We start from the raw sequence: 12926 nt of genomic DNA, 5'->3' as shown, positions 1-12926 counted from the left end.
GGATCAGATTGCTTTGCAAGGATCTTTAAATCTATTCCTCTTGAAAAAGACTGAGAATGGAAATCATAGACATTGGACTATGGGTGTGTTTTATGGAAGAATGACCGCAGGAAACTCAGGGGACCAAACACAAAGCAAAGGCCTTGGCCTCACATCAAAAGTGTGGACAAGGAATATACATTAATAGGTTGTAAATTAAGATAAAAAAGTGAAAGGTATGTTTGTATAATTTTTAGCTGACATTTTTATTGAGCAGTTTCTGGTCCTGATTGCCAGGAGTAGAATGTCTGCTTCCTGATCAAAGGGAGAGGGTTTACAATTCAAATATTGTCATTCAAAGAGCCACTGACCTTCGGAAGGGTGGGAATCCACAGAGCAGTATGTACGTGATCACGCCAGCCGCCCAAATGTCCACCTTCAGGCCATAGCTGGGGAAACAAAGTGGGTGGGAGGACAGAAACAGTGATACTACTCCCAGGAACCCTGCACATTACTGGAGTACTTGCCTTTGTTTGTTAGGGAAAAAGGGCCTTTCGGTACCAAACTGCTCATTTCATGTAGGGGAATGAATTACCCTTTGGACAAAAGGTGTCTGCTCTTCTCCCAACCTCACCACCATCTTGGGGACTCCAAGACTGGCCTTGGGACAGAAGTCCAGGCCTAGGGCTCTTGGAACTAGAAGCACAAACTCAAGCTCCTGGGATCAAAATCATGGTGCAGGTAACAGTCTCTCCTGCCCTCCACATTCCCAAGAGGCATGTGAATACACAGCAGAGTAGCAGCAAAATATACCCTTTCCCAAAGTTAAAGCACTAACCCAAACCCCCAGGAGGCATACCCGGTTTCAGCAATGATTTCTGGGGCCACGTAAGTCGGGGTGCCACAGACTGTGTATAAAGGGCCTTCTACCACAGTGGCCAGCCCGAAGTCTCCTAGTTTCAAAGACTTGGTCCCATCAGGATATTCACACACCTGGAACAGAAACCAGCCAATAATCAGAAGTTTTTTTTTTTGTTTTTTTTTTTCTCAGTGATTGCAAAGGGGGGGGGGCTTTGGAATTAGGCAGAAAGGACACAGATACATTTACTAACAAATCAAAAGAAATCTCTCCTTGTGATATTAACGCCATGGTTTATCTTTGTTGCTTTTTAAAGCTCTAATTTTTCTTTTTAGAGATTTTGCATGTGATTTTGATTGTGCGAAATAGGAAAAAGACAATATTTCTACCTTTGCAAAAGTTCCTTACCTAGGAGTATAATGAACACGCTTGCCTGCTGAGGGGTGTAGGTGGTTGCTTACCTGGTTGGCTCGAGAGCCCTCTAAGACTTCTGTTGTGTGTTTCCCGAGCGCTGGGGGGGGAGGGGGGATGTGAGAGCCTCAGAAATGTTTATGAAGTGTCCACTGAAGCGCTAGGTGCTCTCCAACTTGCATGTTTAGTTTAGAACATAAAATTAGGACTTGTTCTCTAGACAATGATGAATATAAATATTACATAGGGGAGAAACCTGGAAATTTAGAAAGAAAATGACTTTGGGGATCAGACAGCCTGAGCTTACATAACCAACCACTCTACCCATTTTCTGGTGATGTGACCTTTGAAGGTCTCTCACTCGCCCTGGGCAGGATCCTTCATCTGTGAAATGGGAGGACACGGGTCCTTGGCTTACGGGGTTGGTGTGAGGATGAAATGAGATGAAGTACAGATCAGGACTTAATGAATGTTCCTTCCTTTCCTAGAAGGACTGGCTGATTAGATCAGGTAAATCATCATCTTGGAAAAGGTTTAACAAAGCTGGTGAACATGTAACAACTTTTCTAGAAAGCACTGCAACCATACGTAAATTTCTTAATATCCTTTATAACCTTTGATCCTGTAAATCTACTTCTAAGAACCTGCTCTAAGGCAACAGAGATGGACCGAAAGGTTACGCACAAGAATGCCAATCTCAGAATTCATCTGTTTTTAAAAACTGGAAGCAACATAAATGGCCAACAGGGTAATGACTTAATAAATCATGGTAAATCCCTACAATGAAATATTATACAGTCACTAATAAGCACATTTCAAGTAAATATTAATCATGGGAAATATTTACTATATTACATAAAATCTTTAAAATATTCCAAATTATATATATATACTGTAACACCCCAAAATGTTGTTTATCTCTAGGTGGTAGCATTACAGGTTACTTTAATTTTCTTCTTTATACTTTTCAGTAGTTTCCAAAATGTTTACAATGAACATGTGCTGGTTCCATAATTCAGAAAAAATTAATTTTATATATAAGCAAACTTTCCTTATGGGATAAAAGTCCAGAAGTTACATTTTAAATGGATGGTTTTAGAAGCAAATGAGTGTGTGTGAGAACATAACTGAGATTTGACTGTGGGATCTTTAACAAGCTGTCCATTTGCCTCTTGGACGTCCGTTCTGAAAACACTCAATTTCAGAGGATAACTACAAAAACCTAACCTGTACTCATGTCGTATCTTTCCTCTATTTTTACATTTTAAACATATTTTGTTTGTGTTTCCTTGTATTCTACCATGAACTGAATCAGATTTTCACCTAAACCACTACTTACTAAAGGAAGTGAAAAATTTAGCAAATTATGTTTTTTCAAGATAAGCATGTTTACAACATCATCCATCAGTCTGATACTTAGTGAGGGGGGTGATTTATAAACTCCTCAATAAAAAGACATCAAGAACCTCCGGCCTTCCTCATGCCAATGACCCCACCATCTTAATAGGCATTTTTTAAGGATGACACTGAAATACCTTCCTCGCCTGTGATGTTCTCAGCAGTTTAAGAGGAGTATTTTTCACCTTAGTATTTTAATAACTGCTTCCATGTTGATGTACTAAATACCCATGCCCAGCATGCATCTTTATGACTTACAAGTTTCACAGCACTAATGGTGAGGATTTGGAGTCCCTCACAGATATTTATCATTCTGAGTCAGCCCACAACTCAGCAGAAACATATTCAAAGCTACTAATGATTCAGCCTAAAGCAACAGAAACCAGGTTCTTAGTCATGCTTAGTCTTAGGACGACTTTCCATCCATTATGTTTAATATAAACATTAACAAGAACAATCTGAATTACAGTTAGAATTTATGATGCATTTACTGAAACCCAGACTTTAGAAATTCCCTGAGTAATTGCAGTGATAAGAACATTATAACCAACATTATAATTCTAAATGTCTCTATCATGAGAGTAAAAAAAAAAAAAGTTTTGTTAATGTCATTTTGTTTTTACAACTTTAAAATACACTCATTAGGTACATTTTTTAAAAATAGTGTTTACTTTAGACATTCAATTTAGGGATGCCTAGGGGTATTTAAGTGTTGTCAGATACTCAGAAGTCCCAGAAGTCCCGTTTTTCACATCCCCTATAAGGAATTCAGAGTCAGATGCAGGAGTATAAATAGAAAGGGACTGAACAGTCTATAATCGTTGAATTATGTTTGGGCAAGTGGTACTCCTTGGCTAAACATCAAAAGGGAAGTGTCATAAGGGGCAGACAAGCCTGAAATAATAATATTTTATATGATTCATCTCTCCCCAATGCTAGACACAAAGGCAAATATGTGGAAGAGAATGTAAGTAAATTTCAAATCTTAGCTGGAGATTCTCTTCAAAGCAGGAAAAAAAAAATATATATATACATCTATAAATCTACACATACACACACACACATTTATGACATTGCTGGGACTTCCCTGGTGGTGCGGTGGTTAAGAATCCGCCTGCCAACGGAGGGGACACGGGTTCAATCCCTGGTCCGGGAAGATCCCACATGCTGCAGAGCAACTAAGCCCATGCGCCACAACTAATGACCCTGTGCTCTAGAGCCCACGAGCACAACTACTGAAGCCCGCGTGCCTGGAGCCCGTGCTCCGCAGCAAGAGAAGCCACTGCAATGAGAAGCCTGTGCACCGCAACGAAGAGTAGCCCCGCTCGCCGCAACTAGAGAAAGCCCACGTGCGGCAACGAAGACCCAATGCAGCCAAAAATTTTTTTTAAAAAATTTATGACATTGCTTTAAGAAACTGACACGGACACACACACATGGCTTTAAGAGACTGGTTTTAAGAAAGAGGTGGCTAAATGCACAGGGACTCCAAAGGCCTTCTGTTCTGGCAGAGAGTTCAGTTCTCCCCAGTAACGCGCATCCTCGCAGGACTTGGGAGATTCCAATATTTTCCTGAACGCTGTCTCACTGCACTTCTATAGTCACCCCGCTGGACAATTAGGAAGAGGACTTTTGCTCCAATTTACAGATGAGGAAACTGAGGCTCAGAAAACTCAAGTTACGAGCAGGCAGCCAAGGGGGGCTCCAAACAAGACCAGTGCCGTCCACCGCACCCTCCTGTGTCTAAAAGCCTGCACGGCCTGCAGACTCTCGGTGAGATCTGATCCACCACCCCTGTGAGAACTCCAGCCCTGCGCTGCTCAAAGGGCCCACCACAAGCTGAGAGACGCTGTCACAAGTTGCTCTCAGAATGCAAAACTGAAATATGTGAGAAATGCGGATCCCACATACAAAGTGAATGCCACAAGCTCTCTAAATAAAATGTCAGCATCATGATTTAGAAGGACTTCAAATATGAGAAACCAACCCTCTTCTCTCCCCTGCCCCCAGAACTCCTGGAAACGCGGAATTTATCACTGTTCTCTCATACTTAACTCTGACAGGGCACCGCCAGGCTGTAACTCATGGCATTAATGGCCACCCCTGTGCTCCCTGACACGGTGACCCATACATCTCTGCTGGCAGGGGTTTAAATTATGACACTGCTGCCAGAGGAGGGGATGCAAATCAGATGTCTGAATGCTCTGGAGTTTAAAGACCCAATTCTCTTTTCGAGTAGCAAGAGGTTGGCAGTCCCTCTGCGTATTTCCTTTTAGTGCCTCGATGGCACTTTTTCACACCAACCTGCTGACTCTGTCTAGGATCAGCTGAGAGGTCCAGTTAGGTTTCCAACGGCAGGCACATATTCTACTTAGATATGCGCAGCTCAGGGTCTCCAAAGCCTGACCCCACGGCCCTTTCATGTCACACATCAGCCTCATCCCGACATCAGTTTTATCATCTCCCTTCTCTCCCCTTTGGGCAGCACAGAGGGGTTGGAGCAGGTCTCGGAGCGGGGCGGACACTCATCCAGGTGGGGCAGGTGAGGCAGACGAGGCACTCGATTCCAATCTCCTGCCTACCGTCTGAGACTGATCCTAACGGGGACTGATGTCTCCAGCTGCTATCTTCCCTTGATGCGTAACAGCAGAAGAGGGTGAGGGGTGGGATTCTGAGATTTTGCACACAGTAAGGAACTGTGAGTGGAAAAGAGGGGAAACGGGGTGAGAACGGAATCAGTGAGCTGGGAAACGGGCACCCTCCGCCACCCTCCTCGCTGGCTGGGCCCCCGCAGTCAGAGCCAGGCGGCGCGGGCACTGCGGTAACCACTGGTCCTCGGGCCCTGTGGCCCCGTGCTCTCAGAGAACGTCAATCACAGCGGCCACTGCGGTGACGTGGGCTGCGGAGAGCAGGGGCGTCCTCGTGAACACCTCGGCACCATGTCTGGCTCGGCCGGGGGAAGCCTTGTCCCCTCTGCATGTGAAGCCCCCGCCAAGCTCCGTCAGTGGGGGCGGGGCCAGCCCAGACCGCAGCCTCACGGGGGAGGAGCAGCCCGTCGAGAGGAGGGAACCCCACGCCCACCCGGGGGCCTGGCTTACCACGGCCTCCATTCCTCCTTAGAGTTCACATAGCACACCTTGTTTTACAGAGCAGGGGTGTTTACTTTCCTAATAGGAACAAACAGAAATGAAACATATTCCCTCAAGGCAGGGGACAGTAAGAAAAAAAACCTCACATACTTTTAAGTGGACGCTCGGAAATTATCAAATGGTATTAACCAAAAGGGGAACCGGATACCCCGGATTAGCAGAAAGCCCCAGGACGGCCCCAAAGCCTAGCCCATTCAGTTGTTATTTGCGTGTTGGGCGTATGAACCAGGCTGTGGAGACTTGTGTTTGAGGGCCAGCTGCTAGCGACCTAGGTGACCATGGCCGGCAGTCACCAGCCGTCTACCCCACGTCTACCGTGTGCTTCCTCGGCCCTGGGGATATAAAGTAACCGAAACACAGACCTTGCCCCATTCGTGCTTACCACCTAGAGAAGACAACAGACAAGTAAACAATAAAATCACTGCACCACGGCAAGTGCAGCAAAAACCAGAGGTGGCCATGACTGACTCTGCCCAGGGAGCCTAGGGTGCTATCAAGAAGACATGCCTTGCTCAGTATCTTACAAGATGAACGTGTTTGCCACGTTGCTGGGGGAGAGGATGCTGCAAACAGAGACCAGTGTGGACACCAACAATGAGGTGTAATGCTGCTGAGGAAGTCAAGTCTTCACCAACTCCTGGACCCGGGGAAGCCTGTGTCTGGATGCACACGATATGGGAGACTCAGACAGGCTCACCTGCCAAGCAGTAACGACGATGATGGTGATGCTCAGCCCTGAAAGGTGGAAACAGAGAAGCCAAGAGCCCTGTGTGTGTGGGATTGGGGGATGTATGTGTGCAGAACTCCCAGATCGCCTTCTCTAAAATTTCTCTACAATGTAGACACGAGGACTGTCCCCATTAGCAGTGTTTGGTTTGAAGGCCACCATGAGGTGAGTTAAATATGGCTTGAAGGTGAGTGCCATGCTGGTCAGATGGGTAGGGAAGAGAGTAACAGGAGCAGAGGCTGGAAAGGTAAACTGGAACCAGATTATGAAGCTGAGTGCATATTAGAATAAGACTTTCATCTGTAGACCAACGGGACAAATGAGACTTTTAAACAAGAAAAGTTAGCATCTCTGGGTCTCAATTTCCATATCTGTAGAGCTGAAATGAATGGACTAGATTATTTCCAAAGTTCCGTCCTGCATAGAAACGAACTCTCGTGTTCTACTGCTGGTTCCTACAAGCCTCTAATTCTGTTTCTGTCTCCAATTTATTCTTCAGAACTTTTGCCTCATAAAATAATTTTCCTGCTCACCTTTCTTCAGTTAGCACCATCCATCAAATCGTAAATGAAAATATGTTTTCTAATGTCTGGTAAACAGTAAATGCAGAAGTGCAGATCAATTCAAGAAATCCATTAACATTTTATGGTCATTGACTTGAGTCAGGCTGATTTTCTAGATTTAAATTCTCTCAGCCCCGTATCTGCAGGGTTGGTATAGACTTTAAAATGTCATAGTCTGCATATGATTGTTTGCATGCAATTACTGTCACTTTAAAGGGAGAGAGGCCTGAGTTGGAACAGAAAAGGCAGAGATGACGTACCAAGAGGTTCTCTGGCTTGATGTCTCTGTGCACAATGCTGAGGGCGTGGAGGTACCTGAGGGCGTTGGCCAGGTTGTACACCATGGCACTGCCATCTCTCTCAGTGTACTTGGTTGAAGAAGTAATTGCATCAAAGAGATCTCCACCCTAAAGGACACATAAAAGAACATATCAAAACATCGACAGTGGGGACTTCCCTGGTGGCACAGTGGTTAAGACTCTGCGCTCTCAATGCAGGAGGCCCAGGTTCGATCCCTGGTCCGGGAACTAGATCCCACATGCATGCCGCAACTAAGAGTTTGCATGCCACAACTAAGGCGCCTGCATGTCGCAACTAAGGAGCCCATCTGCCATAACTAAGACCCAATGCAACCAAATAAATATTTTTACAAAACAAAACAAAACATCAACAGTGGCAGTCCTGTGAAGGTAACAAAGAAAGCTCATCAGCCTGGAGTAGATGAAAAAAATGACACAAGTGCCACTAAAACTGATGATTATAAATAATGAAAGTTTCAAGGTAGCAAAACACTTTTCCAATTAGGTCCTTCAAGAATATTGTACGTCTTGGGATTTGTCATCAATGAATTCCCTTGAAATCTCTCCATCCTCTTACTTTGACCAATTCCATCACCAGAAAAAGCTCAGTAGCTGTTTCCATCTCCTCAACCAGCATGATGATATTTGGATGTTTCACTCTGCGCAGTATCGACACTTCGTTCTCAATCAGATGCTCCTGCCAAAAAGGGTTTAGAGAGGTAGATCAGAAATTACAGAACCCTCTGCTCTATCCCTGTGTTCTGGAGGACAACACACGCTGTAGATCTGACACTGAAGGAACAGAGACAAACCACATCCTGGCCCAGCTGGTGTCCCTAGGGACAGGACAAGTCAGCGTGACACCTCATTGTAACTAACAGAAAGACATCCTTCAATACATCCCTTGAGGACTTCCCTGGTGGCGCAGTGGTTAGGAATCCACCTGCCAATGCAGGGGACACGGGTTTGAGCCCTGGTCCGGGAAGATCCCACATGCCGTGGAGCAACTAAGCCCATGCGCCACAACTACTGAGCCCATGTGCCACAACTACTGAGCCTGCGTGCCACAACTACTGAAGCTCGCGCACCTAGAGCCCATGCTCTGCAACAAGAGAAGCCCGCACACCGCAAAGAAGAGTAGCTCCCGCTCACCGCAACTAGAGAAAGCCTGCACGCGGCAACAAAGACCCAACACAGCCAAAAAAAAAAAAAAAAAAAAAAATCCCTCAAAAGGCTCGGCATGCTATCTGGCACATAAAACACACTCTTTCCTGTCTCTTCTTTATTTCTAACACCTTAAGAGGCTGTGATGCTACGAAAGCTTGTGTATGCCACACTGTGCTTTGCAGTTCAGCTGGAATCACTTTTCCCTTTCAGTATACACTCAGAAATAAAGACTAGGCATATAAGGAAATTTGGCATGCTTATGGGATACAACTTCTAGCATTACAAACATTTTTAGTTTTTAAACTATTACCAATATGAATTTGAATTTCATGTTGAAATTCATGAAAAAGAAACTTTCTTCTTCTATGATTGAGTGTGAAATCATTCACCAGATGGATGTTCCTTATCATCTTGTATTTCAGAAATCAGGAAACATATAGTACCATGGGGACCACTATTCTCATTTTAACTCTAATCACTTCTCTGAAAATACCACCTGATTATCAGTCCTGGTGAGTAATGCAGTTGGGATCAGCACTGTAGCAAAACGTTTACTCACAGCATTATTATTTTCAATACACCAACCCGTGAATCATGAACAACAATTGGTCTATTTTATTATGAGACATTAAACTCTCTCAACAATGTCATATTTGTTAATCCTCATTAACTGTAATAATGAATTGTTTAGAATTTAGGAAATGCTCTGTAAAAATTGCTAATTGCCCTATTACACACTCTAGGTTTTCATATATAGCTTTTATAAAATGTACCTTATAAGAGCTATCATTTGCTACCTAAATATTCAATACACATATATGCATATATTCATATTACATGTTCATGTGTGTGTGCGTGCTTCCCTCTTACCGCCCCTTTTGCCTCCTTTGATCTCATGAATTTCAACTAAATTTAGTGTTCTGCTGCAGTAGTAAGATAATTATCTTATCTCTAGTTCAGGATACAATTTATGGTTCCTCTCATCTTCATGCATCCATGTATACATGTATTTTTACTCAAAGCCATCTCAAATACTTTTCGACAATAGGTGGAAGCATGAATTATAACAGATGAATAACTAACATTCAGAGAAAATCTGTTGCTGGCTCCTGCTCGTGGTGGGCGGTGTTTCTCGAGCATTGAATGCACTGTGTTTGTCCAAGTCGTCACTCGGTAAATGCTGGAAAATGACAGTGCAAATGCTGAACGGAAGTGGGGGGAAAGAAAAGAACCAACATGATCTAGGAATCTAGTCACTATCTGTCAGTCGCTGTGCAAGGTACTTGTGTAAATGTCTTAACGCTTATCCTTAGAACAGTCCTTGGAGGGGGGATGCACACCTAGGGCCCTGACATCCCAGCCCACATTTTTTGTACTGCACAATATCACCTTTCAAAGGCGGAGGCTTTAGTCAAAGTTGGAATTTTTCAAAATGATAGCTGCAAAGCTGAAACTATTTCATTCCTTGAAAAGATAGGATCTAGAGGTCGTTTCACACCAAGTTGGGAGTCAAGGCAGAACCACACCAGGCTTTGTACAGGAAGAGAATCTATGCCCATTAATGAGCAGGGCTGGGAAGACTGAGACTGGCTTTGGAGTCAGCAGACAGGGAAGAACAGTGGTTCTCAGCACCTAGCCAACCACAGCTGGGAGGCCACAGGGCCCCCCACCTGGTTCCCGTCCCACAGGGCAGCAGCACGAGGCAGCCACAGAGCCCTGGTCCCTCCCAAGGGAAGCAGCTGTGCGGCCAACTCCTCGCGGCCACAGAGACCAAGGAAAGATGCAGCAAACCCTCCACATTTGTACACTTGTTTAGAAGCCTTTGGCTCATCTGTGCCAACCATGTCCTTAGTCACAGTAACAAGCAGAGGTGGATGTACCTTTGTGAACATGTAAAGGCAACCAAACGAGTTTATTTCACTCTGTGTGAAGCCGGGACGACGTGGTAGTAAAACGGGTGTTTGATTTTTAAGCTAAGTGGAACTATCATGTCAGTTCTCCTCCCTCCTCCCCATTTCCCCCAGGTTGGGAGAGTCTATAAATTTACCTCTCTTCAGGGGCTCTGTCTGTGATGCTAATTTTGAGTGACATATGTAAAATAATCCCCATCACCAGTACCCCAAGAATTCTCTCAAATTGGAGCTAAAATAAGGAGTCTACCACATACGGAGACTACACCTCCCCAAAGTTATCTTTTTCATTAAAAGGCACAACAGAGAGTCTTCTGAGACGCATTGTGGAACTTCTCCCAGCGCCTCTGGGCAGTGCTACATTTCAAACATTAAGTGAATATTGCAACATTTTCTCCACCATTATTTATTATCTCGGCTTACTGTATGCTACTCAACAATGGCTAGTATTCTATGCACATAGTGAAGGTTTTTGTTGGGATGTGGGAGCCATTAGCCTTTGTTTCCCAACCTCTGACGATGCATGTAAATATGTCTTTGAAGGAACAATCCACTTTTTAACGTAAACCATCCTCAGGAGCAAAACAAAACAGTGCACAAAAATCTTTACAAACGTTATCTTCCTATTTCTTATGCAACCCGTATGTAATCTTTGTTTCTAATATATAAAAATGCTCTCTAGGTTACATTTTCCAGGGAGATATTTCTAAATACAACGTGAACATCACTTTTGTCTTGAACTGCACTGAACTTGCATTATTCAGTCATCTACCATTATTTATGTTAAGTGATTCATGATTCTAACTCCAAATAATTTACACATGAATCATTTCATGGCGGTGTTCCACGGTTTTGTATGTGAGAGTAAATGACAAAGAAAACTGCTCACTTGGCAAAGGATACCGCCCTATCCTTGGCCAGGGTGGTTTTTAACTGACAAAAGAGAGAGAGAGAGAGACAGCCAGGGAGAAACAGATTCGCAGAATAAACAGCTCTCTCAAACCAAACGAATCATCTTGTCTCCGATCCTTCCCTCCTGTGTCCTTTGTCTCACTGAATGAACCTGGCTGCCCAGAGCAGACAGGAATTCCACCAGGACCCTCCTTCCTGCGTCCTCCTGCACAGCTAATCAATCACCGATCCCTGCCAGGTCTGCCTTCTCAATAGCCTCGGGATACATCCATTCCCATTTTATCCCTTTTGCCAATCTCTTATCTAGACCTCCAGGCACTTGCACAGGCGGTTTTGTCTGGAGCTCTCTTTCCCCACTTCTTGGTGAACTCCTATTTACCCCTCAGCACCACATGAGACCTCACCTCCTCCAGGTGGCCTCCCCTGCTCAACTGTGACTGGGTTAGGAGGCCCTCGAATTTGTTCTCAGTGCCCCTGTGCTCTGCTCCAACCACAGCCCTCACCCTGCTGTCCCAGAGCTTTCTGTTTACCTCGGCCTCCAGCAACTAGCACAGTTCATTCTGAAGTGCTCAAGAAAGCGGAAGACATAAACACATCATGCGCTGCTCTCGGGTCAACAGTGGCTTTACAGCTGGTATCTATATTGTGGGGTGAGTACTGCTGAGGATCATGCAGTGAGAGAGACGAGATGCTCAGATCGCTACATGTAATTTCTGCGGTAGATGAGTGTGGTTGGTTGAATAACGGCCACACAAAGTTACCAAGTCTTAATGCCTGGAACTTGTTAATATTACTGTATTTGAAAAAATGTCTTTGGAGATGTGATTAAAGATACGGCAACGAAGAGATAACAGTGGATTATCTGGGTGCCATCACAAGTGTCTTTATGAGACAGAGGCAGAAGGAGACTTCACAGACAAAAGAGGAAAAACAGACACACAGAAGAGAGGGAGGTGAAGACGGAGGCAGGGTTTGGAGTGATGTGGCCACAAGCCAAGGAATACTGTCAGCCACCAGAAGCTACTTAGAATCAAGGTACAGATTCTCCCCTAAAGCTTCCAGAGGGAGTGTGCATTTCAGACTTTTAGCTGCCAGAACTGTGAGAAAATAAATTTCCGTTGTAAGCCACTAAGTTTGTGGTAATTTATTCCAACAGCCTCAGGAAACTAATACAATATACATTTGGATTTATGTCCTGCCTGGACCCATAGCATGTAGATAATGAATGCAGAACTCTGGGAAGAGAAGGAAGGACCACTTCTAAGCACCACAACAGAAAGCTCAGGGCTTCATACACTATGGGAATTCAATAAATATTTAGAATGAATATTATTTAGAATATCAAACTTGGAAGAATTCTTAAATTTACAAACAACATAGCCTTCTCAAAAGCCTCCTTAAATTTGGCCCCAAGGTAGATCTTGCAAAAATCTCCTACGTGGCATGTAAATCAATAAAGTTACAACACTCCTTCACACCATACACAAAAATAAACTCAAAATGGCTTAAAGACTTAAATATAAGACAGGACACCATAAAACTCCCAGAAGAG

At 44.2% G+C, this 12926-nt stretch overlaps 1 protein-coding gene across 11 annotated transcripts in view; it reads right to left on the bottom strand.

Annotated features, from left to right (window-relative positions):
- Positions 1 to 12926, bottom strand: part of DCLK2 (doublecortin like kinase 2) — a 150576-nt gene that overhangs the window by 14283 nt on the left and 123367 nt on the right. For 10 of the 11 annotated variants that reach the window (XR_009503248.1, XR_009503249.1, XR_009503253.1 and 7 more), the window contains 4 exons: positions 7963 to 8082; positions 7347 to 7493; positions 839 to 972; positions 351 to 428 (listed from right to left, as the gene is read on the bottom strand). Coding sequence is in view for 4 of the 11 variants with exons in the window: in XM_059922590.1 (XP_059778573.1) it covers positions 351 to 428; positions 839 to 972; positions 7347 to 7493; positions 7963 to 8082 (479 nt within the window). In the remaining 7 variants the exon portion in view is untranslated. The remainder of the gene's footprint in view (positions 1 to 350; positions 429 to 838; positions 973 to 7346; positions 7494 to 7962; positions 8083 to 12926) is intronic. The other variant, XR_009503252.1, reaches the window with a different exon arrangement.

Source organism: Balaenoptera ricei, chromosome 5 (genome assembly GCF_028023285.1).
Source record: "Balaenoptera ricei isolate mBalRic1 chromosome 5, mBalRic1.hap2, whole genome shotgun sequence".
NCBI classification, from domain to species: domain Eukaryota; kingdom Metazoa; phylum Chordata; class Mammalia; order Artiodactyla; family Balaenopteridae; genus Balaenoptera; species Balaenoptera ricei.
The sequence above is the reverse complement of the archived record's forward strand: the minus strand, read 5'-3'. Positions and strand labels throughout refer to the sequence as shown.